Source organism: Mustelus asterias, chromosome 21, assembly GCF_964213995.1.
Source record: "Mustelus asterias chromosome 21, sMusAst1.hap1.1, whole genome shotgun sequence".
NCBI lineage: Eukaryota > Metazoa > Chordata > Chondrichthyes > Carcharhiniformes > Triakidae > Mustelus > Mustelus asterias.
In genome coordinates, this window is record NC_135821.1 from 63,256,946 (window position 1) to 63,284,783 (window position 27,838).

Genomic DNA, 27,838 nt, shown 5'->3' on the forward strand with positions numbered 1-27,838 from the left:
CCCCCTCTCTCTCACCTCATGGTCTAATTCTCCAGTACGTCAATGATGTCCGATCAGCTTTGGCTGCAAACACTTTAAGCAAAATCTATTATATTCGGAGACAAGTAGGACAAATATAGCAACTAAAAGCAGGAGTAGGCCATTCGGCCCTTCTGCTCCGCCTTTCATCTTGATCATGGCTGATCATCAAATTCAATATCCTGATCCCCCCTTCCTCCCATATCCCTTGATCACTTACTTTAGCCCCAAGAGCTAGATCTAATTTCTTCTTGAAATTAGACAATGTTTTGGCCTCAACTATTTTCTGTGGTAGTGAATTCCGCACATTCACCACCCTCTGGGTGAAGAAATTTCTCCTCACCTCAGTTCTAAAAGGTTTACCCCTTATCCTCAAAACTATTATCCCTAGTTCTGGACTCCCCCACCATTGGGCACATTCTTTCTGAATCTACCCTGTCTAACCCTGTTAGAATTTTATAAGTTTCTACAAAACTTTCAAACAAAACCGCATGTGAGGTCTCACCAAGATTTCAATCAACTGCACACACATAGGAACATAGGAATTAGGAGCGAGAGTAGGTAATTCAGCCCTTTGAGCCCGCTCCACCATTCTATATGATCATGGCTGATCTTCATCTCATCCCAACTCCACGCTCCTGCCTTTTCCCCATAGCCCTTTATCCTGCCTTTGATCAAATATTTATCTATCTTTTTCTTGAATCCATTGATGGATTCTGCATCCATTGCATTCTGAGGCAGTGAGTTCCATAGACTCACAACCCTCTGTGAGAAATAACTTCTCCTTATCTCTGTCTTGAATCGACCCCCTCTTACTCTACAACTGTGACCTCTCGTCCTAGACTGTTCTGGGAGGGGAATCAGTTTGTTGACATTTACTTCATCAATCTCGTTGAGTATTTTATTTACCTCAATCAAATCCCCCCTCATTCTTCTGCACTCCAGCGAGTACAAGCCCAAGCTACTCAACTGCTCCTCATACGACAGCCCCTTCAAACCTGGAATCAATCTAGTGAGCCTCTTCCGAACCGCCTCCAGTGCCACCACATCCTTCCTCACAGAAGGGGATCAAAACTGAACACAATACTCCCAAGTGTGGTCTCACAATGCCTTATACAATTGTAACAACACTTCTCTACTTTTATACTCTGGACCCTTTGCAATAAATGCCAGGATTCCATTTGCCTTCCTTATAACATTCTGCACCTGCATACCCACTTTCTGAGACTCATGCACAAGGACACCCAGATCCCTCTGCACAGACGCCTTTTGAACCTGTTTCCCATTTAAATAGTAATTTGCCCTTTTATTTTTCCGGCCAAAATGGATAACCTCGCATTTACCCACATTAAACTCCATCTGCCAGATTCTGGCCCATTCCCCTCGCCAGTCAATATCCATTTCTAAACTTTTTATCTCCTCATCACAGCCTGCTTTCTCACCTATTTTTGTGTCATTACACATATCTCTTTAATCCGACACTCAGTCCCTCTCGCAGTCAAGGCTAACGTACCCATTGTCTCCTTACTTGCAGCCGTCTCCTGCATGTTAACTCCAAATGACAAATCACCAAGGATGGCCAATAATGATGGGATGTGTACATCACAGCTTCCTCCAGACATCTGGAGCAGCCTCTGGTTTCCGACTGTTGAGAGGACAGTGTTGAGTTTCACTCTCTCAGTCCTGAAACTTTATTTACAGTGTTCCTTACCACTCGCAGCTAGTCTAACTTCCCCTGAATACTAATAACTTCCACCCAAATCTCACATTAGGGTACCAGCAGCAGTAGCAGACGCAGTGACCTCGCTGAATGCACTTACAGAGGTCTGAACATGGTTTGATTTGATTTGATTTGATTTATTATTGTCACATGTATAAAGTGAAAAGTACTGTTTCTTGCACACTATACAGACAAAGCATACCATTCACAGAGAAGGAAAGGAGAGAGTGCAGAATGTAGTGTTACAGTCACTGCTAGGGTGTAGAGAAAGATCAACTTAATATAAGGTAGGCCCATTCAAAAGCCTGACAGCAGCAGGGAAGAAGCTGTTCTTGAGTTGGTTGATACGTGACCTCAGACTTTTGTATCTTTTTCCTGACGGAAGAAGGTGGAAGAGAGAATCATAGAATCATACAGTGCAGAATGTCCAGGGTGCATGGGGTCCTTAATTATGCTGGCTGCTTTGCTGAGGCAGTGGGAAGTGTAGACAGAGTCAATGGATGGGAGGCTGGTTTGCGTGATGGACTGGACTACATTCACGACCTTTTGTAGTTTCTTGCGGTGAGCTACACTTAATGACTTTCATGCTGTCTGGCCAGACAGCACACTCACAACCAATGGCCACTTTGGGATTATTGAATAGTCAATCTGCTGATATTGTGAGAGAAGTGAATCTTTCAGAGTTTATTATCAGACTCTGACCAGGACCCACATTCCACACCCTTAAATGCACAGATATTGAAGCAACAAACTGAAGGATGGAATCCAGGAGACTTCCAAATACTGCAAGTGAATATATGGTTACAAGTGCCAAAATTGTGTGCCCGTGCCTCCAACAGTTCTGAATCTTTTGCTGCTTACCACTATGTCCAGTTGTAGCCTCAACATTCACAGCTGAGGTGGAGGGAGTCTGCTGACTGCTTCACCCTGTTGACTGTGCTAACTTTGGCGCCATCCTCTGATGGCCTGAGACCCAGAAGGCTCCAGCCTGCGCAGGGAAACCTGCACCCTCCTTAGCCTGACCCGCTGAAGGCACTGGGGGGTCAGTGGCAGAGGGGAGGTGGAGCAGCAGGGCACCCTTATCCTAGTTTAAAGCCCCCCCCCACCCCCAGTTCCTGGCTGGCCCTCCTCCTCCCCGTGGGTACCTGATGTCCTCTCCTTGACTCCTTGAGGAGAAGGGGCACCTGGAATGAGTTCGAGATGGTCCGTCCCCCTCTCACCCAGCTATTGTGCACTGGACCCCTGGCTAGGTGGGGGAGGGAGGGGGAACTGGCCTTCAACCCCCTCACTGGACCCCACATAACTACCCTGACCTGACTCTCTACAAGCCCCACCCCCGACTACCCCCCCAGCGAGCTAACTGACACCTACAAACTGACATTGAGCCACAAAAGGAGATAGTAGGGGAGTTAGAACAAAGAACAAAGAACAGTACAGCACAGGAAACAGGCCCTTCGGCCCTCCAAGCCTGTGCCGCTCCTTGGTCCACCTAGACCAATCGTTTGTATCCCTCCATTCCCAGGCTGCTCATGTGACTATCCAGGTAAGTCTTAAATGATGTCAGCGTGCCTGCCTCCACCACCCGACTTGGCAGCGCATTCCAGGCCCCCACCACCCTCTGTGTAAAAAACGTCCCTCTGATATCTGAGTTATACTTCGCCCCTCTCACCTTGAGCCTGTGACCCCTCGTGATCGTCACCTCCGACCTGGGAAAAAGCTTCCCACTGTTCACCTTATCTATACCCTTCATAATCTTGTACACCTCTATTAGATCTCCCCTCATTCTCCGTCTTTCCAAGGAGAACAACCCCAGTTTACCCAATCTCTCCTCATAGCTAAGACCCTCCATACCAGGCAACATCCTGGTAAACCTTCTCTGCACTCTCTCTAATGCCTCCACGTCCTTCTGGTAGTGCGGCGACCAGAACTGGACGCAGTACTCCAAATGTGGCCTAACCAGCGTTCTATACAGCTGCATCATCAGACTCCAGCTTTTATACTCTATACCCCGTCCTATAAAGGCAAGCATACCATATGCCTTCTTCACCACCTTCTCCACCTGTGTTGCCACCTTCAAGGATTTGTGGACTTGCACACCTAGGTCCCTCTGTGTTTCTATACTCCTGATGACTCTGCCATTTATTGTATAACTCCTCCCTACATTATTTCTTCCAAAATGCATCACTTTGCATTTATCCGGATTAAACTCCATCTGCCACCTCTCCGCCCAATTTTCCAGCCTATCTATATCCTGCTGTATTGCCCGACAATGCTCTTCGCTATCCGCAAGTCCAGCCATCTTCGTGTCATCCGCAAACTTGCTGATTACACCAGTTACACCTTCTTCCAAATCATTTATATATATCACAAATAGCAGAGGCCCCAGTACAGAGCCCTGCGGAACACCACTGGTCACAGACCTCCAGCCGGAAAAAGACCCTTCGACCACTACCCTCTGTCTCCTATGGCCAAGCCAGTTCTCCACCCATCTAGCCACTTCTTGTATCCCGTGAGCCTTAACCTTCTTAACCAACCTGCCATGTGGGACTTTGTCAATGCCTTACTGAAATCCATATAGACGACATCCACGGTCCTTCCTTCATCAACCGTTTTTGTCACTTCCTCAAAAAACTCCACCAAATTTGTAAGGCACGACCTCCCTCTTACAAAACCATGCTGTCTGTCACTAATGAGATTGTTCCGTTCTAAATGCACATACATCCTGTCTCTAAGAATCCTCTCCAACAACTTCCCTACCACGGATGTCAAGCTCACCGGCCTATAATTTCCTGGGTTATCCCTGCTACCCTTCCTAAACAACGGGACCACATTCGCTATCCTCCAATCCTCAGGGACCTCACCCGTGTCCAAAGAAGCGACAAAGATTTCCGTCAGAGGCCCAGCAATTTCATCTCTCGTCTCCCTGAGCAGTCGAGGATAGATGCCATCAGGCCCTGGGGCTTTGTCAGTTTTAATGTTCCCTAAAAAACCTAACACTTCCTCTCTTGTAATGGAGATTTTCTCTCATGGGTCAACACCTCCCTCTGAGACACTCCCGGTTTGACCAAAAGCTTGGTCAAACAGGTAGATTTTAAGGAGCATCTTACTGGTGACGAAGTGGAGAGGTTCAGGAAGGGAATTTCAGTTCAGGACTCAGTCACCAACGGTAAATTGATTAAAATTGGAGATGTGCAAAGATGTGTGAATTGGAGAAGCACAGAGATCTCGGAGGGTTACATAAAAATATAGAAGATAGGAGCAGGAGGAGGCCATTCGGCCCTTCGAGCCTGCTCTGCCATTCATCACGATCATGGCTGATCATCCAACTCAATGGCCTAATCCAGCTTTCTCCCCATAACCTTTGATTCCACTCACTCCAAGTGCTATATCCAGCCGCCTCTTGAATACATTCAATGTTTTGGCATCAACTACTTCCTGTGGAAATGAATTCCACAGGTTCACTGGGTGAAGAAATGTCTCCTCACCTCCGTCCTAAATGGTCAACCCTGAATCCTCAGACTGTGACCCCTGGTTCTGGACACCCTCACCATCGGTAACATCCTCCCTGCATCTACCCTGTCTAGTCCTGTTAGAATTTTATAAGTCTCTATAAGTCACCCTCAATCGTCTGAACTCCAGTGAAAACAACCCTAATCGAGTCAATCTCTCCTCATACATCAGTCCCGCCATCCCCGGAACCAGCCCGGTTGTGGAGCAGGCAGAGATTACAGAAGGAGGGACAGGCAAGAAATTTGAAAGCCAGGATTTAAATGTGAAAATGGAGGCAAAGGAGAGGCTGTAATTCAGTGAGCACAAGGGCGATGGTGAATGGGATTTGGGGTGAATTAGGATCAGAAGAGGTCAGGAGGTGGCAGTTCAGATCATAGAATGATGGAAAATCCTTCTGGAACATTCTTCAGCAACGAGTGCCTGGCAGCCCCTTTACGCTACACACTCCAGCGAAACGGCTTCCCAGGAACTTTGGGCGCTGGGAATGATTGCAGGTTGGGGCTGTTGCTACCTGTGTTAATGACATAGCAATCCACAAAATATGAGTTCAAACCTCATCATGGCAGTTTAAGAAACTGTATATGGTTTTTTAAAATTTGGAAATAAGCAGCTGGGGTGAAATTCTCCGAAACTGCACCCCCGCCTTCCTCCCCTCCACCTCCCAAACCCCTTGGTGAATTCAATGGTTGTTGGTAATGGGGGAAAATTCAGTGGGAGACCCAAAAATCAGTTTTATTCTGCCATTAATTTACAGTTGCATTTGCTTCTGATTTGATTTGCTTTATTATTATTACATGTATTGGGATACAGTGAAAAGTATTGTTTCTTGCGTGCTATACAGACAGATCATTCTGTTCACAGAGAAGGAAAGGAGAGAGTGCAGAATGTAGTGTTACAGCCATAGCTAAGGTGTAGAGAAAGATCAACTTAATGCAAGGTAAGTCCATTCAAAAGTCTGACAGCAGCAGGGAAGAAGCTGTTCTTGAGTCGGTTGGTACGTGACCTCAGACTTTTGTATCTTTTTCCCGAAGGAAGAAGGTGGAAGAAAGAATGTCCGGGGTGCGTAGGGTCCTTAATTATGCTGGCTGCTTTTCCGAGGCAGTGGAAAGTGTAGACAGAATCAATGGATGGGAGGCTGGTTTGCGTGATGGACTGGGCCAGGATATTTGGCTGGTGTCCGCCATGTGGATTGGGAAACTCCTGGAGGCCAATGTAATGGTCGCGACTGGGAGTTGAATATCCAGGGATATCAGACTGTTCGGAGGGACCGACAGGAAGGTAAGGGAGGTAGTGTAGTTCTGATATTTAAGGATGACATCAGGGTGGTAGTGAGGGATGATATAGGTTCTATGGAAAAAAAGGTTGAATCCATTTGGTGGAAATTAAAAATAGTAAGGAGAAAAAGTCACTGATAGGCGTAGTCGATAGGCCATCAAATAATGACATCATGGTGGGGTGAGCAATATTCAAAGAAATAACTGATGCATGTAAAAATGGTACAGCAATTATCATGGGGGATTTTAATCTACATATCAATTGGTCAAACCAGGTCGGTCAAGGCAGCCTTGAGGAGGAGTTCATAGAATGTATCCGCGATAGCTTCCTTGAACAGTATGTAATGGAACCTACGAGGGAGCAAGCTATCCTAGATCTGGTCCTGTGTAATGAGACAGGAATAATTAATGATCTTGCAGTTAGGGATCCTCTCGGAAGAAGCGATCACAGTATGGTTGAATTTAAAATACAGATGGAGCGTGAGAAGGTAAAATCCAATACCAGTGTCTTGTGCTTAAACAAAGGAGACTACAAAAGGATGAGGGAGGCATTGGCTAAGGTAGACTGGGAGCAAAAGCTTTATGGTGGGACAATTGAGGAACAATGGAGGACTTTCAAAGCGATCTTTCACAGTGCTCAGCAAAAGTATATACCAGTGATAAGGAAGGACTGTAGAAAAAGAGATAATCAGCCATGGATATCTAAGGAAATAAAGGAGGGTATCAAATTGAAAGAAAATGCATACAAAGTGGCAAAGATTAGTGGGAACCTAGAGGATTGGGAAATCTTTAAAGGTCAACAGAAAGCCACAAAAAAAGCTATAAAGAAAAGTAAGATGGATTATGAGAGTAAACTAGCTCAGAATATAAAAACAGATAGCAAACGTTTCTACAAATATATAAAACGTAAAAGAATGGTCAAAATAAACATTGGTCCTTTCGAGGATGAGAAGGGGGATGTAATAACTGGAAATGAGAAAATGGCTGAGGCATTGAACAGGTATTTTGTGTCGGTCTTCACAGTGGAAGACACAAATAACATGCCAAAAATTGATGACAGGAAAGCTATGGCAGGTGAGGACCCAGAAACTATCATTATCACGAAAGAGGTAGTGTTGAGAAAGTTAATGGGGCTAAAGGTAGATAAGTCTCCTGGATCTGATGGAATGCATCCCAGGGTACTAAAAGAGATGGTGGGGAAAATAGCAAATGCACTAGTGGTAATTTACCAAAATTCGCTGGACTCTGGGGTGGTTCCCGCAGATTGGAAAACAGCAAATATGACACCACTGTTTAAAAAAGGTAGACAAAAGGCGGGTAACTATAGGCCGGTTTGCTTAACTTCTGTAGTAGGGAAAATGCTTGAATCTATCATCAAGGAAGAAATAGCAAGACATCTGGATATAAATTGTCCCATTGGTAAGATGCAGCATGGGTTCATGAAGGGAAGGTCATGTTTGACTAATTTGGTGGAATTCTTTGAGAACATTACATGTCTAGTGGACAATGGGGAACCTGTGGATGTGGTGTATCTGGATTTCCAGAAGGCATTTGACAAGTGCCGCACCAAAGACTGCTACATAAGATAAAGGTGCATGTTGTTACGGGTAATGTATTAGCATGGATAGAGGATTGGTTAACTAACAGAAAGCAAAGAATGGGAGTAAATGGGTGTTTTTCTGGTTGGCGATCAGTGACTAGTGGTGTGCCTCAGTGATCAGTGTTGGGACCGCAATTGTTTACGATTTACATAGATGATTTGGAGTTGGGGACCAAGTGTAGTGTGTCAAAATTCACAGATGACACTAAGATGAATGGCAGAACAAAGTGTGTAGAGGACTCTGAAAGTCTGCAAAGGGATATAGATAGTCTAAGTGAGTGGGCGAGGGTCTGGCAGATGGAGTACAATGTTGGTAAATGTGAGGTCATCCATTTTGGTAGCAACATCAGCAAAATGGACTATTATTTAAATTGTAAAACATTGCAGCATGCTGCTGTGCAGAGGGACCTGGGTGTCCTTGTGCAAGAATCACAAGGAGTTGGTTTGCAGGTGCAGCAGGCAATTAAGAAGGCAAATGGAATTTTGTCCTTCATTGCTAGAGGGATGGAGTTTAAAAACAGCGAGGTTATGTTGCAGCTGTATAAGGTGCTGGTGAGGCCACACCTGTGTACAATTTTGGTCTCCTTACTTGAGAAAGGATATACTGGCACTTGAGGGGGTGCAGAGGAGATTCACGAGGTTAATTCCAGAGTTGAGAGGGTTGGCTTATGAAGGGAGATTGAGTAGACCGGGGCTATACCCATTGGAATTCCGAAGAATGAGGGGAGGTCTTATAGAAACATATAAGATTATGAAGGGAATAGATAAGATAGAAGCAGGGAAGTTGTTTCCACTGACAGTTGAAACTAGAACTAGGGGGCATGGCCTCAAAATAAGGGGAAGCAGATTTAGGACTGAGTTGAGGAGGAACTTCTTCACACAAAGAGTTGTGAATCTGTGCAATTCCCTGCCCAGTAAAGCAGTTGAGGCTACGTCATTGAATGTTTTTAAGGTAAGGATAGATAAATTTTTGAACAGTAAAGGAATTAAGGGTTATGGTGAGCGGGCGGGTAAGTGGAGCTGAGTCCATGAAAAGATCAGCCATGATCTTATTGAATGTCTGAGCAGGCTCGAAGGACCAGATGGCCTCCTCCTGCTCCTAGTTCTTATGTTGTTAAATCCCCACCCACCTCCCTCCCCAACCTTCCCCCCACCACCCCCGCCCCGTGCCTAATTCTCCGCAGCGCCAGTGGGAAAACTTGGCACTGAGAAACAGGTCTGGAACAGCGAGGTATCTGGATGCCGGGATTCACCTGGACAATTCACCTGGGGCGGCCTCTAGGGTTCAGGGTGGAGGCTGCTGGCAAACCTTGATCCTGGGCATCAAAGCGGTAGGAATCTTCAGGTCGATCTCCCAGAGTCAGTGTCCTGGAGGAGTTCCATCTTCCAGCCTCTGAATGTTCCCAGAGATCCACCTGCCTTCTTCAGCAGTGGGCCAGTGATGTTGGGCGCCTTTTCAATATGGCGCCCGATTAGGACAGCGGACCAGGCGCCAACATGCCCTTCCCGTCACACGCCACAAAACACCCAGGGGCATAATTAGCGGGGTCAGGGCCGGAAGGTTTGTCATGTTTTCCCGCCAGCCTCCACAGTGGGAAACACTCCAAGTTCCCATCCTTGTCACAGGATTTAGTCCCAGGATGGGAGAATTCCGCCACCCCCACCGGTCAGTAAATGAACATGGATCTGTTGCATTGTGACGACTGATCCAACACCAATATGGGTGACTCCTAACTACCCATTGAAGTGCTCCACAAGCTATTTCTTTTTAATCAAACAACATGGCAACCCATGTGGAAAATAAATACTGGATGAGTGATGGGGGCCCACACTCCCAGAACCGATTGAAAAATGAGTAAAGTTCTGTATCGCCCCATGACATTCAATGGCACTGCCATTGCTGAATCCCCCACTATCAACATCCTGGGGGTTATCATTGATCAGAAACCAAACTAGACCCAGCCATATAAGTACTGTGGCAAGTCAGAGGCTGGGAATTCTGTGTTGAGTAACTCACCTCCCGGCTCCCCAAAGCCTATCCATCGTCTACAAGGCACAAGTCAGGAGTGTGATGGAATATTCCCCACTTGCCTGGATGAATGCAGCTCCAACAACCATCCAGGATAAAACAGCCCACTGGATTGGCACCACATCCACTCCCTCCACCACCGTCGCACAGTAGCAGCAGTGTGTACCATCTATAAGATGCAGTGCAGGAACTCAGTAAAGGCTCCTTCGACAGCACCTTCCAAACTGATGACCGGCCCTATCTAGGAGGACAAGAGCAGCAGACACATGGGAACATCATCACCTGGAAGTTCCCCTCCAAGCCACACACCTTCCCAACTTGGAAATATATCGTCTTCCCTTCACTGTCGCTGGGTCAAAATCCTGGAACTCCCTCCCTAACAGCACTGTGGGTGTACCTACACCATATGACCTCTTCCAGCCCTGCAACTCTCCTAGATCTCTGCACCAATCCAGTTCTGGCCTCTTGTGCATTTCCAGTTTTATTAGGCGCTGTGCCTCGAACAGCCTGGGCCCTTTACTCTGGAATTTCTCCCGCAATCACCCTCTCCTTTTGCAAGACTCTCGTTAAAACTTATCACTTAAACTGGGCATTCAGTCAAGTATCTCTGTATTTCCTTGGTGTCAGTGAGATCAGTGTAGTTATATACGCCTTCTTGCACAACTGGGCGGACTCTCTGGGACCAGTTAGTGGGAATACCGGATGGTTGGGACAGCCCTGGATACTTGGTGCTGGGATCTTTCCACATTTCCACTCAACGAAGAATTCTAACTTTAATGTGGAGATTTGCTGCCACCTGGTGGAGAATGTGGGATAAATTTGAGACCATTTTATTGATGGCAACACTGGTTTTGTGTCACTGGGGACAGAATTCTCCCACCCTGGGACTTAGTCCCAAAGCGGCGTGGGATGGTGGAGTGTGATGTACTGCAAAGGCCGGATGTTTTGCGCCGTATTCAGTGGCAGGGCAGGTCTGATGCTGCGTAGTCCGCTGTCCTATCCGGGCGCCATATTGAGAAGATGCCCAATATCACTGACCCACTATTGAAAGAAGGTGGACCCCCTAAAAATGAAGCTGGACCTCTGGGATCTATTTGAGGACGGAAGATGGAACTCCTCCAGGACAGTGGTTCCCTCCCCTCCCTTCCCCTGTTCCCAATGTGTTTCGTAGCAGCTGACGCTGTGGAGAATCGGGCATGGGGGAGCGGGGGGGGGGCTGGTGGTGAGGGGAGGCGAGGGGATTGGGCCTTCACCTGCATCCGATTAGCCGGATGTGAATGAGGTTCACGCCAGTCTCCAGCGGGTTTCCCAAGCCGCCATGGTGGCACCAATGGAAGATCCCGTCAGAAATTCACACCGCTGTGAAATCCTTTCATTGGGCCTCCCACCGGCTTCTCCCCCACCCACCCCCCTCCCCCACCCACCCATCCCCCTCCTCCACCCACCCCCCTCCCCCACCCAAACCCCTCCCCCACCCACCCCCCTTCCCCCACCCACCCAACCCCACCTCCCACCGGCTTCTCCCCCACCCACCCCCCTCCCCCACCCAACCCTCCGCCTCACCGGCCTCTCCCCCACCCAATCCCCTCCCCCACCCAACCCCACCTCCCACCGGCCTCTCCCCCACCCACCCCCCTCCCCCACCCACCCCCCTCCCCCACCCAACCCCCTGCCTCACCGGCCTCTCCCCCACCCAATCCCCTCCCCCACCTGCCTCCCCCCACCTCCCACCGGCCTCTCCCCCACCCAATCCCCTCCCCCACCCAACCCCACCTCCCACCGGCCTCTCCCCCACCCACCCCCCTCCCCCACCCAACCCTCTGCCTCACCGGCCTCTCCCCCACCCAATCCCCTCCCCCACCCAACCGCACCGGCCTCTCCCCCACCCACCCCCCTGCCTCACCGGCCTCTCCCCCACCCAATCCCCTCCCCCACCCAACCCCACCTCCCACCGGCCTCTCCCCCACCCAATCCCCTCCCCCACCCAACCCCACCTCCCACCGGCCTCTCCCCCACCCACCCCCCTCCCCCACCCAACCCTCTGCCTCACCGGCCTCTCCCCCACCCAATCCCCTCCCCCACCCAACCGCACCGGCCTCTCCCCCACCCACCCCCCTGCCTCACCGGCCTCTCCCCCACCCAATCCCCTCCCCCACCCAACCCCACCTCCCACCGGCCTCTCCCCCACCCACCCCCCCCCCCACCCAACCCCCTGCCTCACCGGCCTCTCCCCCACCCAATCCCCTCCCCCACCTGCCTCTCCCCCACCTCCCACCGGCCTCTCCCCCACCCACCCCCCCTCCCCCACCTACCTCTCCCCCACCCACTCCCCTCCCACCGGCCTCTCTCCCATCCAATCCCCTCCCCCATCAGCCTCTTCCCCCACCCAACCCCACCTCCCACCAGCCTCTCCCCCACTCATCCCCCCTCCCACTGGCCTCTCCTGTTAAAGTATCCACTGGCACGGGAGGAAGTGGGGGGGGGGGGGGGGGTACTTGGGAGAATCCCACCTTATTTCTTTCCTGAAAGGATGAACTAATTGGCAATCCTCTGGTATCTGCCACAACCCTGGCTGTCCCAAATTATCTCACAGCCAATTCATTCCTTTCCCAGTGTAGTTAGTGTTGCGGTGTTTGTTTGATTTATCCATTCTGGGTTGTGGATCTCACTGACCAGGCCAACATCTATCATCCTTACTTAGTTGCCCTTAAGGATTGTGCTGCACCTGCGTGAACCACCCCGATACCCTGGTGTAGGTACATCCACCGTGCTGTTAGGAAGGGGCTTCCTAGATTTTGACCCAGCGACAGCGAAGGAATGTGAAACGGCTCCGGATGAGGATGTGTGATTTGGAGGGAAACCTACAGGGGGTGCTGTTTCCATCGTGCTGCCCTTAGTCTTCTAGGTGATAAAGCTCGCAGGTTTGGAAGGTTCTTTTGAAGGAATCTTGACAACTTCCTGCAGCGTATCTTGTAGATGGTAGACACTGCTGCCACTGTGTCAGTGTGAACGTTTAGGGTGGTGCATGGGTGCCGTATCCTGGATGGTATTGAGCCTCTTGACTGTTTTTGGAGCTGCATTTATCCAGGCAAGTAGGGCACGGAGTGAGCTTTGGGAGTCATGGGGTGAGTCAACTTGTCACAGAATACCCAGTCTCTGACCTGCTTCTACGGCCAATATATTGTAGAATCCCTACAGTGCAGAAGGAGGCCATTCAGCTGTACCAAACACAATCTCACCCAGGCCCTATTCCCATAACCCCACGCATTTACCCCCTGACACGAGAGTCAAATTAAGCATGGCCAATCAACCTATCTTTGGAGTGTGGGAGGAAACCCACGCAGACATGGGAAGAATGTGTAAACTCCACACAGACAGTGACCTGAGGCCGGAATTGAACCCGGATCCTTGGCGTTGTGAGGCAGCGGTGCTAACCACTGGGCCACCGTGCCGCCCCATTGATGTAGCTGGTGCGGTTTTGTTGCTGGTCAGTATTGATGGTGGTGCATTCGTCAATGGTGATGCTGGTGAACGGTAAGTAGGGTGGAGATGGTTAGACTCTCTCTGATCAGAGATGATCATTGCCGAGAAGACCAAATGATACTTGCCTATCAGCACAAACCTGAATGTAAGAAATGTGGGAGTCAATCTGCATGGTGTGAAGTTTCATGAAAGGGGTTATATAAATGCTGAGTGGGGGGGAAGGGCAGATCAGGCCGGAGAGATTTGATCACAACAGGCAGGACGGAGCTGCCATACTGAAGTTTTAAAAGGTGCTATATAAATGCAAGCCTGTCTTTTACAGGGTCCTGAAAAACGTGATTCACAGCTTTCCTCACACTCGTCCAGAAGGTGTTGGGTCCCAGTTCCGTACAGAAATCGTTCCACATCATCTCACCACTGAGAATGTGAGCAAGAAGAGGCTGTCACCATGAAGGAGAGGGAAAGGAGAGAGAGGCACGCCCCCCCCCCCTCCCCACACACACACACACACGGACCAATACTCCTAAACACACATGCCCCATCACATCAAAACACATACACCCAAACACACACACCAAGATCCCTGAACACACACCCTTAATACACATGGACCAACCCCCCCGCTCCCCCCTGCCCGAAGACTGTGACACGGAACACAGCGTGAAGACCGCAATTATAATATTGAAAAAGCCAATTATTTCATTCAAATCCTTGAGGGAACCATTCCCCTTCATCCAATCCGACCTGGATTTGACTCCAGCCCCACACCATGTGGCAGATTGGGAATAGCTCCAGGCAAGAGATGCCAGTCTCACCCACAACCCAAGAACCGACTGGCGTTAATGACGGTGATTTTTGAGTTTGTTTAATATTCCTCTGATTCCATTGTACCAAAACAACAATCCATATAAAAGAAATGTGTTCACTCTTCCACTAAAATATCGGAGTGAGAATGTTACACATGAGGGAAGTAATTCTGACAATAGAGTAATTACTGACTAACACTTAAACTGCAATAAACTTTAGAAAAATATATATATACAGAGATCCCGCTTACTCCCGAGTCAACTTGTCCGCCTGCCTCTCCCGGGACCCGTGGATTTCTAAGCTGCAATTCCTGGTTAAGAATTTCCAAACGTACACTCGATAAGATGTTGGTTGAGAAAACTACCCAGGCCCCTTCTCTCGATGGTCTCTGCCCCATGTTGACCCTCTTTCCTCTGCCCAACCCCCTCCCCCAACCACCCTGCTTCCAAATCTGCACTCCAGGTCTCCACACGGAGATTTTGGGGACATTAGATTGGGTGCGGGCGTAATGAGGGATCACGCACACCCGGGGGAGGTGGAGTCCGAATCTCAGAGGGTACCCTGTTTGGAAATAGAGACCACCATCCTTCCAAAGTGAGGTGGTCCAGGGGTCAAAGGGAGCAGTGGAGAGGGTGATTGGAGGGGTTGGGGGGGGGGGAGGTGGGGAGAGGAGTTCTTGTGTCAGGTTCTTCAGCCATTGATCTTGTTACAACATCTGAATCTCCCACTGTTGCTCCGGCTTCTCCTCATCACATTTACAGATCATCGCACTGTCCCGGTCATAAGATTTGCCACCTGAAGTGAAAGATATGAGAATTATGTCAACAGGTTGATAAAACACAGCGAGCGTGCCACTGAAACACTCCAGAGATTTTTTTGGTCTCCTTACTTGAGAAAGGATATCCTGGCACTGGGGAAGGGGGGAGCGGGGGGGGCGGATGCAGAGGAAATTCACCAGGTGATTCCGGAGTTGAAAGGGTTGACTTATGAGGAGAGAATCATAGAATCCTACAGTACAGAAGGAGGCCATTCAGCCCATCAAGTCTGCACCAACCACAATACCACCCAGGCCTCACCCCCAAAGCCCCATGCTATTACCCGAGCTAGTCCCCCTGGGAACATTTAGCATGGACAATCCACCTAACCCGCACATCTTTGGACTGTGGAAGGAAATCGGAGCACCCGGAAGAAACACATGCAGGTACAATGTACGCACTCCACACAGACAGTGACCCAAGCCGGGAATCGAGAGACTGAGTAGACTGGGACCAAACTCATTGGAATTTAGAAGAATGAGGGGGGATCGCACCCCAAAGAAATCAAACGCTGGAAGAAATATTTCCACCTCCCGAGAATGGGAAGGTGGGAGGCATGGATAGCAAGTGCAATGGAAGCGGAGGGGCTGGATGAATGTGGGGATTGGGAGCAGGGTGTATGTGTCAGGGCAGTGGAGTTCAAAACTTGTGAGGCAACTGGGGTTCAAAGGTTAAGAGGTGCATTTCATCTAGTGTACCAGATGAGCTAATGTCTCATGAGCAAAAAGGACAACTGACCTTTGATCAGATGACCTCTCTGGATCTGCAGTCTTTAACTTCAAGCCCATCTACCCCTTCTCCCTGTTGACCACAACCCCAAATTGGAGTTCCAGATGTTGGAAGGTCGAAACAAAATTTGATGGTGGCAAGTATTTGGTACTTGTGGCACAGACAGCACAATGGTAACCCAGTGTGGACTGTGGCAAAGAGCAAGAACAGAGAAACATCTTGTCCTGGCTATCCAATGGAGCTGCCAGGCTGCCCAGACGCCTTGGACCCTCCTCTCCACTAGAACCCGCAGAGAGGGGCAGCAGCACACACTATACTACAACTACATTCCTTGCAGTAGGTTTAGCCGTAAAGTTTGAGACCTACAGGGTATTTCAAACTGTGCGTGTCAATGCCAATCACACATCGGACTCTTCAGCCATTAGATGACTCATGGAAGTCACTTACAGCTTCATCATCATCGAATAGTGAAGACTCCACCAGCATGTGGGGGTGGAGAAATGGGTGGGCAACGTCTATGATGGAGTAGTGTGTACACAAGCTGTGTAGAAAGGAGAGGAGTGATTGGCCAACTGGCTTCAACTCTTTGTTTTATGCTCCTATCAACTCATATCGATAGTCAAGACCAGGAAGTAGCTGTGCCCAGTTGCAGAACCGTAGCCTCTTTATTCTGTTTAATTTGCCATGTAAAGTGCATTCGGACATGTGAACATATGAATTATGAGCAGGCATAGGCCACTCGGCCCATTCGTGCCTGCTTCTCCATCCAATAAGATCATGGCTGATCTAATTTTAACCTAAACCTCACATTCCTGCCTACTCCCAATAACCTTTCACCCCCTTGCTTATCAAGAATCAATCTAATTCTGCCTTAAAAATATTCGGACTGCTTCAACTGCCTTTACAGGAAGAGAGAGTTCCAAAGACTCACGACCTTTAGAGAAAAAAATTGCCTCATCTCAGTTCTAAATGAGTGACTCATGGTTCTAGATTCTCCAACAAGAGGAAACATCCTCTCCACATCCACCCTGTCAAGACCCCTCAGAATCTTAAATGTTTCAATCAAGTCGCCTCTTATTCTTCTAAACTCCAGTGGACAAAGCCTGGCCTGTCCAACCTTTCCTCATAAGACAAGCCGCCCATTCAGCTTATTAGTCTATGGATTTTGTTAGAAATTGAGAAAGGCTGATGAGTGCAAGCAATGTAACAAGTTCGATAAGTGAAGAGAGTGAATTGAAAGTGTTGCGATGTTAGTGTTTGTAAAATTGTCTGTTGAAAGGTGGTGTTTTTTTTCCGTACCAAGCACACAAGGAGCCCCAGACTGAAACATTTGTATCAGAAGGCCAAGCAGCAGGGTTACTAAGGCAACAGGCTTAAAGGCATTTGAATTATTTGAATTCAGCCCATCAAATTTGAAACAGGCACTTACTTAGGTACCACGGACCTATTGAATTTGAGTCTGGTGGTTTTGGCAACCTGGCACCAATCCTATTGTGGAGTAGACTGATATGTCATCACAGGTATAAAAGGAAGGAGGCAGTGGGACAAAAGCAGAGAGCAACTGCCAGAGTAACAGCCTCATTTATGTCTTAAGAGAAAGCACCATCTTGATAGAAAAGGTACCAAAGAAGACAGAAGTTCCAGAGAGAAGAATCAACAGAGAAAGCCCAGAATATTCTGGAAGACACAAAACCTGGTTGTAATTTAGAGAGTGACTAAAATTCTATTTTCTTTTGTTAATAAGTGGGAATTGTATTTATCTGTACAACATTCCATCTTACTCAGTTTTATAATAGTTTAGTTTACTTGTTCACCATTAGTTAGATAAATAAATTGTTACTTGTTGAGAGTGTGTCAGGGAGTTACTTCGATTTAATGACTAAAAGTTGCTGAAGAGCAGATTGTACCACTTCACACTCACTTTAACAGATTATGAGGCGAGGTACTCCTCTTTGAGGGGTTAGGTGTTAGTTCTCGGGGGGGGGGGTGGAATCAACCTCCATTTCATAACAAAAGCAGTTAGCGGGAAACAAGTTCCTTTGTGTCTTTGCGGAGTTGGGAGAGAGTGAAGATAGAAGAGATGGGATTGGTGTTGAAGTCTAGAATGGACTGGGGTTTTATTAGAATGACGGATTGTAAGGACTTGGCATGAAAAAGGAAAATAAACTTCTCAGAAGTCAAAGCTTAGCGATGGAAAAGGTGCTCAGGCTATGAGTATCATCAGAGAAAGGTATAAATGTGAGGACAGCAACATCTTATATTTGTAAAGGAGACTTTAACACAGTAAAATATCTCCAGAAGCTTCACAGCAATATAATCAGGCAAATTACTGAGGAGGTACTGGGCCACTTTAAGATGAGAATGATAAAGTTGAGTTATAACTGGACTGGGAATCAATGTGGGTCAGCAAGCACATGGATGGTGGATGAAGAGGACTTGATGCTTGGATACAGGCAGCAGAGTTCTGGATGAGCTTATCTGGGCCCAAAGATGGGAGGTCAGTCTAGAAAGCACGAGGATAATCAAGTCTTGAGATAACAAAGGCAAGGTGAGGATTTTAATCACGGATGTGCTGAGGCAAGGATGGAATTGGGTGATGTTACCGAGGTGGAACAGAAGGAGTTGGAAACTCAGTTTGGGCTCAAATCCAAGGCCGTTGCAAAGAGTCTGGTTCGGCCTTGAGAGAGCTACCAGGAAGAGGAGCGGAGTCTATGCCTAGGGACTGGAGTTTGTCGTAGGGACCAAAGACAGTGGCTTCAGTTTGCCCAATATTTCGGAGCATTAAGCCAATCGCTTCTCGGCCTTTTGGCTAAGATCAAGTGTGGCGTCGACATGCTGCGCTTGGTTGAAGTCATTAGGTTACATTTTAGCTTCATTTGAAGCAATTTTTAAAAGCGGCATCTCGGCCTTTTGGCTAAGATGCAATGAGATCAAGCCTTGGAGGAGGTGCAATGCCTACTCCAATCAGCTTGGATCATGTAGATCAAGCCCAAGACAGGAGGTGAGAGCCCTGTCTTGTCAGCTTGGACCGGGAATGTCTCAACTTGTTGAGATTCTGAATTGGATTTGATTGAATTGGAATAAAAATAAAAATTAAGCCAATGGACAGCTTGCTGGCTGGGCTCGAAAACACGGTGTTCGCAAAGCATCGGCTCAGAGAACACTCACCTTTGATGTCGAGCACAAAGCCCTTGTACAAGAGGCTCTGGACTGTGCCACTCAGTTCAAATGTCCAGCAATGCCTCGGCATCCGTTTCTCAGACCAGAGAACAACTTTACTGCCAGCGTCAGTCATTTGTCCAATGGTTTGAAGGCTCATGTCTGGAGAAAACTGCAATACAGGAAGGAAAGAATAGATTAAATAGGAAATGAAAGGAGGCACAATTAAGGTTTGTCTGTTTATCTACCATGGTGTGGAGATGCCGGCGTTGGACTGGGGTAAACACAGTAAGAGTTTTAACAACACCAGGTTAAAGTCCAACAGGTTTATTTGGTAGCAAATGCCATTAGCTTTCGGCGCACTGGTCCTTCGTCAGATGGAGTGGAAAAATCCACTTTTTTTTCCACTCCATCTGACGAAGGACCAGCGCGCCGAAAGCTAATGGCATTTGCTACCAAATAAACCTGTTGGACTTTAACCTGGTGTTGTTAAAACTCTTACTGTATCTATCATGGAACAGACTTTGGTACTTCTTTTACCAACTCTTCACAACATGTTGGGGGCTCTTGCCGGGGTAGGGATTCCCATGCTACCAAGCTGTCCTCTGATCCTAAACAACTTTTCTTGATGATGCAAGTTTAGCAAGTGAGCATCATTGGATGACTTGACTGTGGGGGGTATCATATTCTCAGCCAGCTATCAGCTGTGGCCCCGTGGATTGTATTTATGCATCAGAATCAGAAGGTTGTGGGTTGAAACCACTCCACTGTGGTACTGACTGCTTGCTGCACTGTTAGAGGTGCTATCATTGGGGTGAGATATCAGCTAGCTTGTCCTGTACTCCTAAATCTGAGTCATTAATATAAATCAAGTGGTCCTCATCCTGAACCCAGGGGAACATCACTGAATGCCCTCTTCAATTGGGAAAACAGCCATTCCCCACAACCGTTTTTCATCCTGTAGCCAGTTGTGTGTCGGTGTTGTTACTGCTCATTTATTTCATGGCCTCATAGAATCCCCACAGTGCAGGAGGCCATTCATAAGAACATAAGAACATAAGAACATAAGAAATAGAAGCAGGAGTAGGCCATCTAGCCCCTCGAGCCTGCCCCGCCATTCAATAAGATCATGGCTGATCTGACGTGGATCAGTACCACTTACCCGCCTGATCCCCATAACCCTTAATTCCCTTACCGATCAGGAATCCATCCATCCGCGCTTTAAACATATTCAGCGAGGTAGCCTCCACCACCTCAGTGGGCAGAGAATTCCAGAGATTCACCACCCTCTGGGAGAAGAAGTTCCTCCTCAACTCTGTCTTAAACCGACCCCCCTTTATTTTGAGGCTGTGTCCTCTAGTTTTAACTTCCTTACTAAGTGGAAAGAATCTCTCCGCCTCCACCCTATCCAGCCCCCGCATTATCTTATAAGTCTCCATAAGATCCCCCCTCATCCTTCTAAACTCCAACGAGTACAAACCCAATCTCTTCAGCCTCTCCTCATAATCCAAACCCCTCATCTCCGGTATCAACCTGGTGAACCTTCTCTGCACTCCCTCCAATGCCAATATATCCTTCCTCATATAAGGGGACCAATACTGCACACAGTATTCCAGCTGCGGCCTCACCAATGCCCTGTACAGGTGCATCAAGACATCCCTGCTTTTATATTCTATCCCCCTCGCAATATAGGCCAACATCCCATTTGCCTTCTTGATCACCTGTTGTACCTGCAGACTGGGCTTTTGCGTCTCATGCACAAGGACCCCCAGGTCCCTTTGCACGGTAGCATGTTTTAATTTGTTTCCATTGAGATAGTAATCCCATTTGTTATTATTTCCTCCAAAGTGTATAACCTCGCATTTCTCAACGTTATACTCCATTTGCCATATCCTCGCCCACTCACTCAGCCTGTCCAAATCTCTCTGCAGATCTTCTCCGTCCTCCACACGATTCACTTTTCCACTTATCTTTGTGTCGTCTGCAAACTTCGTTACCCTACACTCCGTCCCCTCCTCCAGATCATCTATATAAATGGTAAACAGTTGCGGCCCGAGTACTGATCCCTGCGGCACGCCACTAGTTACCTTCCTCCAACCGGAAAAACACCCATTTATTCCGACTCTTTGCTTCCTGTCGGATAGCCAGTCCCCAATCCACTTTAACACACTACCCCCAACTCCGTGTGCCCTAATCTTCTTCAGCAGCCTTTTATGGGGCACCTTATCAAACGCCTTTTGGAAATCCAAAAACACCGCATCCACCGGTTCTCCTCCATCAACCGCCCTAGTCACATCTTCATAAAAATCCAACATGTTCGTCAAGCACGAACATTCGGCCCATTGAGCCTGCACCAACAATGATCCCACCCATGCCCTATCCCTGTAACCCCATATATTTACCCTGCTAATCCCCCTGACACTAATGGACAATTTATCATGGTCAATTCACCTAACCCGCACATCTTTGGGTTGTAGGAGGAAACCGGTGCACCCGGAGGAAACTCATGCAGACACAGGGCGAATGTGCAAACTCCACACAGATAGTGACCCAAGCCGGGAATCGAACCTGGGTCCCAGGCGCTGAGAGACAGCAGTGCGAACCACTGTGCCACCGTGCCGCTTCAATTATGCTAAGCAGCCGAACATGAGGCACTTTATCAAAAGCCTTTCAAAATCTATATACACTTCAACTACATTCCCCTCATCCGCAAACTCTGTTAACTCATCAAAACACGATTTGCCTTCAACAAATCCATGCTAATGCTCCTTTAAGAGTCCACATTTTTCAAAGTGACTTGTTACTTTTCTCCCAAATTATTGTTTCCAGAAACTTCCTCATGTTAAACTATCTGGCCTGTAGGTACAAGGTTCAGTCAGCCCCCATTTTATGAATCCTACAATCCTACGGCACCACCCCTCTCCCCTCATCTAATACCTCAGCCTCCAACAACACATCTCCATTCGGTCTCTAATTGGCCCCACCATTCCTCTGGTGATAACCTATTCATGGGATCTGGATGTTGCTGGCAATGCCAAAAAATATTACCATCCCCTCTATAACCGATTACAATGTCCTGGCAAACCAGGGGGCAGTTAAGAGTGAAATAACGTTGGTACGGGACAGTGGTCACAGATAGGCCAGACTGGATAATGAACCCATTTTTATGAGAAGATGGTGATTTCATGATCATTGTTACCGGTACCAGATTTTATAAAAAGATCTGAATTTACGTTTCCTAAGGAACTGTCAAGGTGGGATTTGAACTCATGTCTTCAGAACATTCCCCCAGGTTCTGGATTATTAGTCCAATAACATGACCACTATGCTACCAAAGCTCTATTGTGTGAATGGAACACGTTTTGATTCCTTTATGTTAGCCGCCAATCTATTACAGTACTGTCCCTTTGCCCCAGACTTTCTTCTCCATTTCTGCTCGATATTTAGCCCGATTCTCTCTCATTTTCTTAAGCGGACACCTCCTTCTCCCTGTGATGCTTCAGTCTGGTCTCCAGCTTCACCTTCATCCAGGGAGTTCTATTTTTGGATGCCCTGTCTTCTCCCTTTGTGGGAATGTACCTGGACTCTACCCGAACATTTCTCCTTGTCCGCCTTGGATTCCTTTTCCATTTGTTGGCAGTTCGGAGAGAGTCCAGGCCATAGTGAGCTCAGGGCCAAATGGGTGAGCAAATGTTAGGGGTTGAATGACCCGCTCCTGTCCCAGTGTCAGCAAGTTGATGTCATTAACATAGAAACGTAGAGAATAGAAACAGGAGGCTTACATTACAGGCGGCACGGTAGCACAGTGGTTAGCACTGTTGCTTCACAGCTCCAGGGACCTGGGTTCGATTCGCGGCTTGGGTCACTGTCTGTGTGGAGTTTGCACATTCTCCTCGTGTCTGCATGGGTTTCCTCCAGGTGCTCTGGTTTCCTCCCACAGTCCAAAGATGTGCGGGTTAGGTTGATTGGCCATGCTAAAAATTGCCCTTAGTGTCCTGAGATGCGTAGGTTAGAGGGATTATTGGGTAAATATGTAGGAATATGGGGGTAGGGCCTGGGTGGGATTGTGGTTGGTGCAGACTCGATGGGCCGAATGGCCTCTTTCTGCACTGTAGGGTTTCTATGATTAACACTGCAATGAACGTACTGTGAAAGTCCCCTAGTCGCCACACTCCGGCGCCTATTCGGGTACACTGAGGGAGAATTTAGCATGGCCAATGCACCTAATCAGCACGTCTTTTGGACCATGGGAGGAAACCCACACATGGGGAGAATGTGCAAACTCCACACAGACAGTGACCTGAGCCTGGAATCGAACCCGGATCCCTGGCGCTGTGAGGCAGCAGTGCTAACCACTGTGTCACCATGCTGCTGGAGTAGGCGGTTCAGTCCTTTGAGCCTGCTCCAACATTCATTATGATCATAGAATCCCTCCAGTGCAGAAGAAGCCAGAAGGCCCATTGAGTCTGCACCGACTCTCTGACAGAGTATCTTCCCTAGGCCTTCTCCCTGCCCTTTCTGCGTAACCCCACACATTTCCCACGGCTAATCCATCTAATCTACATATCTTGGGACACTAAGGGGCAATTTAACATGGATAATCCACCTAACCTGCACACCTTTGGACTGAACATGGCTAATCTTCCAACTCAATAGCCTGATCATGTCTTCCTCCCCATATCCTTTGATCCCTATAGACCCAAGAGCTACATCTAACTCTTCCTTGAAAATCTACGATGTTTTGGCCTCAACTGCTCTCGGTGGTAGAGAATTCCACAGGCCCACCACTCTCTAGGTGAAGAAATTTCTCCACATCTCAGTCCTAAAAGGTTTATCCTATATCCTCAGACTATGACCCCAGTCTGAATACATGACCATCCTAACCCTCCCACAACACCATGCCAGCCCTAATCCAACATCCCAGACATGGCCACATTCAAAGAAAGGTTGTCAATAGTGATCCCCTCTTTAAGACAGGTTGTCACATGTCAACTTGTTGAGCTGTGCAGGATTCCTGCCTCTTTCCGCCACTTGTAAATAAACAGCAAGTCTCTTACTTTGGGTTTCAGCATCCCTTTCTCATAGAACCAGAGTTGCTCGAGTTCCTTATTCTCAGGAGCAATGATGACTCGTCCAGACTTAACATCCTCCTGACACACGGTGACTGACAGGAGATCCTGAGTGTGTTTGTTCTTGATTTGGAAAAATGCAGCTTTCTGAAAAGACAAAGACAAATGCATTAAGCTCGAGGGGCAGGAGAAGGAATGGTCTCTCTCTGCTCCCCTTGTACTTGTGTTAAACACCATGCAACAGGAGTGAGGGAAATAGTGCAATGACATTCAGGCCCAGAAAGAAGCTGGAGCATTGAAACCTCTCGTCTGAGCTTCCCGTGAGTCGGACAGGAGCAGAGCAGAGTCAGCAAGTTCTAATAGGGAGATAACAGGATTAGGTTTCAAAGGACAATAGTTTGTGGGTTGGTGTTTGGAGCTTCAAGTTGGTCGGACCATTGATGAGAAGTAGCCAGTTTTGCACTAACCTGTGTGACCGGTGATAAGGATCCAATCCGGGAGAAGCCGCTGTACTTGGGCCAGTTCAAAATCTCAATGGGCTCCAGGAGAACTTGGCGACCTCGGAAGTTGCTGTGTTCGTAAACCACCCAGCTGCAGATGGCAAAGGGAGACAGGCGGCTCACAGCATGGTAACATAAACAAGCTCTCCTGATACCCTTTCATCTCTGGGGTTGCATGAAGCCCGTCATAAATTCGGGATGGGGAGTGCCTGGGAATCTTGCATCACGATGGGATCGTCAGGCCAGTGATTTTGGTACATCTGTCCACTGTGTTAACTTTAGGCCACTACTGCCTGTCACAGTGCCCAGATGGTCCCATGTAGACCAATCTCAGGCTGTTAACCAACCACTGCTTCAACTGCACAACATAAGACTAAGATTCCCGACCTTCCTTCGTTGTTCCAAATCTCTGGGAATTGAAGAGCTAAGAAGGAGTTAGATATAGCTCTTGGGGCTAAAGGGATATTGGGGGGAAGGGTGCAGCAGGATATTGAATTTGATGATCAGCTATGATCATAATGAATAGCGGAGCAGGCTCGAAGGACCAAATGGCCTAGTCCTGCTTCCAGTTTCTATGCTTAACGTATCAGATAAATGGAGACAAAATCTGTCTCACCAATCATATAAAGTAAAGTTTATTTAATAGTCACAAGTAAGGCTTACATTAACACTGCAATGAAGTTACTGTGAAATTCCCCTGGTCGCCACACTCTGGCTCCTGTTCGTATCAATGCACCTAACCAGCACGTCTTTCAGAATGTGGGAGGAAACCAGAGCACCCGGAGGAGAACATGCAAACCCCACACAGACAGTGATCCAAGCCAGGAATCGAACCCAGGTCCCTGACGCTGTGAAGACTATAATACCATAAGACATAGTAACAGAATTAGGCCAGTCAGCCCATCGAGCCTGCTCCGCCATTCAATCATGGCTGATGTTTTTCTCATCCCCATAACCCCTGATCCCCTTATTAATCAAGAACCTATTTATCTCTGTCTTAAAGACACTCAATGACTTGGCCTCCACAGCCTTCTGCGGCAAAGAATTCCACAGATTCACTACTCTCTGGCTGAAGAAATTCCTCCTCTTCTCTGTTTTAAAGGATCGTCCCTTTAGCCTGAGGTTGTGCCCTCTGGTTCTAGTTTTTCCTACTAGTGGAAACATCTTCTCCACATCCACCCTATCCAGGCTTCGCAGTATCCTGTAAGTTTCAATAAGATCCCCCCCTCATCCTTCTAAACTCCAACGAGTACAGACCCAGAGTTCTCAACCGTTCCTCATACGACAAGTGCGCAACAAGCTCATTTACCTTGTTCCGTATACTGTGCGTATTTAGGTACAACACCCTCAGTCCTGCACTGACCACCTCCCTTCTCATACTCTTCACCTTTTTTGCTCTGCCTGAGGTTAGATTCCTGCCACCTTCTTATGTGGTCTGGAAACTTTACTAACCTCTCCTGAGTCCCCAGCTCCATTAACCTGCACTTCTACCCTCTCCTTTAATTTGGATTTTTAAATTCTTCATACAACTGAACCCTCCCCCCCCCCACTATTTAGTTTAAAGCCCTATCTACAGCCCTAGTTATATGATTCGCCAGGACTCTGGTCCCAGCAGTGTAGCAGCAGTGCTAACCACTGTGCTACCGTGCCACCCCAATTCCATATTGCACGCTTACAGAATAAACCCCTTCAAATTTAAGATTCCTTACTTTGCAATTTAAAAAGTGAACTGACTATAAGTTTCTGGTTTTGGGATTTCTCTCCCAATTGTCCAGAGGGTCCCAGAGGCCGGTGTCCCTTCACCAAATTCCCTTTATTTGCAAACTGATCTCCACTCTTTAGAATGCTTCAGGTACAAAGTCAGAATCCGGATTGTCAGTAGCTCTGACACTCCTCAATATATACAGGTGAGACTCCCTGATTGGGCAGGCAATCATTACTTCAATCAGGGAGCTCATACTCCAAGAGGCCAACCTCATGGGCCTCACTGAGCTCATTGTAGTCTGGTCTGATATGCAAGTTGGGAACAGGCCCTGCTCACAAGCACTCACTACCTGTCATAACAGGCCGTGTTGCAGCGGGACACTTAGGTCTGACACAATCATTTGTGTGTCTGGTTGGAGAAACCCCTTAATTCAACACCAGCCTACTCAATGCAGCTTAAGTTTTTATTTATTAATGTCCCAAGTAGGCTTCATTAACACTGCAGTGAAGTTACTGTGAAAATCCCCTAATCGCCACACTCCGACACCTGTTCGGGTACACAGAGGGAGAATTTAGCACGGCCAATGCACCCAACCTGCACGTCTTTGGATTGTGGGGGAAAACCGGAGCACCCAGAGGAAACCCACACAGACACGGGGAGAACATGCAGACTCTGCACAGACAGAGACACAAGCCAGGAATCGAACATGGGTCCCTGGCGCTGTGAGGCAGCAGTGCTAACCACTGTGCCACTAAATAGGAACTGGGTAGAAAACTCTGTGAGCCTCCCATCACTCACCTTTGTCACGCTGTCTGATCTGATCAACACAGGTAACTAATGTATATATATTCCAGGATGCAACAATCACACATGTAGAAGATTATCAAAGAAAAAATATTGTGACACAACAGACCGCTGCCACAATGGAGATAAATGGATAATTCCTGTCACTCGTGCCTGGAGACTGGACCGCTGATTGATTTTACACACTAAACCCACATGTGTAATTATCTTCAACTAACTGCATCTTTGCTGGAGAAATCATCCTGCTTTTTTTTGGGATACTTTGCTGGTCTTGCATTTGGAAATTCTGTTTACCGCAGTTTGAGTAAATGTTCCACATCCTTCTCCAACTCAATATTTCCTCCGGAAAATAAACTTAAGTTTACTTTGCCGAGAAGAGTCATCTAAAGAGGTATTACTCAGTAAAATCGCTCTGTACTTACACACCGCCATGGACGCGGAGAGACAGAACCAGATTGTTGTAACCATCAGCGAGCAGATTCTTCACCTCCGAGTCCAGCTCAATCTCCTTTCCTTCCAGGTTCTCCAAACTGTATAAAGTGAGTGACGGCTCAGAGAAGACCTATGCGAGACGAACAAACAGTTATCCAATGGACCACACACTAACTCCACCATT

The 27,838-nt window shown here is 47.8% G+C and overlaps 1 protein-coding gene and 1 non-coding gene across 3 annotated transcripts in view; one reads left to right on the forward strand and one right to left on the reverse strand.

Moving 5' to 3' along the window:
- Window positions 1–14,478: 14,478 nt before the first annotated feature.
- The window catches only part of LOC144509337 (uncharacterized), a 122,591-nt gene continuing 109,231 nt past the window's right edge, over window positions 14,479–27,838 (reverse strand). For both annotated transcript variants that reach the window (XM_078238015.1, XM_078238014.1), the window contains exons 18-22: window positions 27,645–27,784; window positions 24,681–24,804; window positions 24,202–24,360; window positions 19,154–19,316; window positions 14,479–15,236 (exon numbers count right to left, since the gene is read on the reverse strand). In XM_078238015.1, the coding sequence (XP_078094141.1) occupies window positions 15,148–15,236; window positions 19,154–19,316; window positions 24,202–24,360; window positions 24,681–24,804; window positions 27,645–27,784 (675 nt within the window). In that variant the 3' untranslated portion in view covers window positions 14,479–15,147. The remainder of the gene's footprint in view (window positions 15,237–19,153; window positions 19,317–24,201; window positions 24,361–24,680; window positions 24,805–27,644; window positions 27,785–27,838) is intronic.
- LOC144509538 (U2 spliceosomal RNA) lies at window positions 18,775–18,965 on the forward strand. The gene has a single exon (XR_013500469.1). It is a non-coding gene; the product is annotated as a U2 spliceosomal RNA (small nuclear RNA).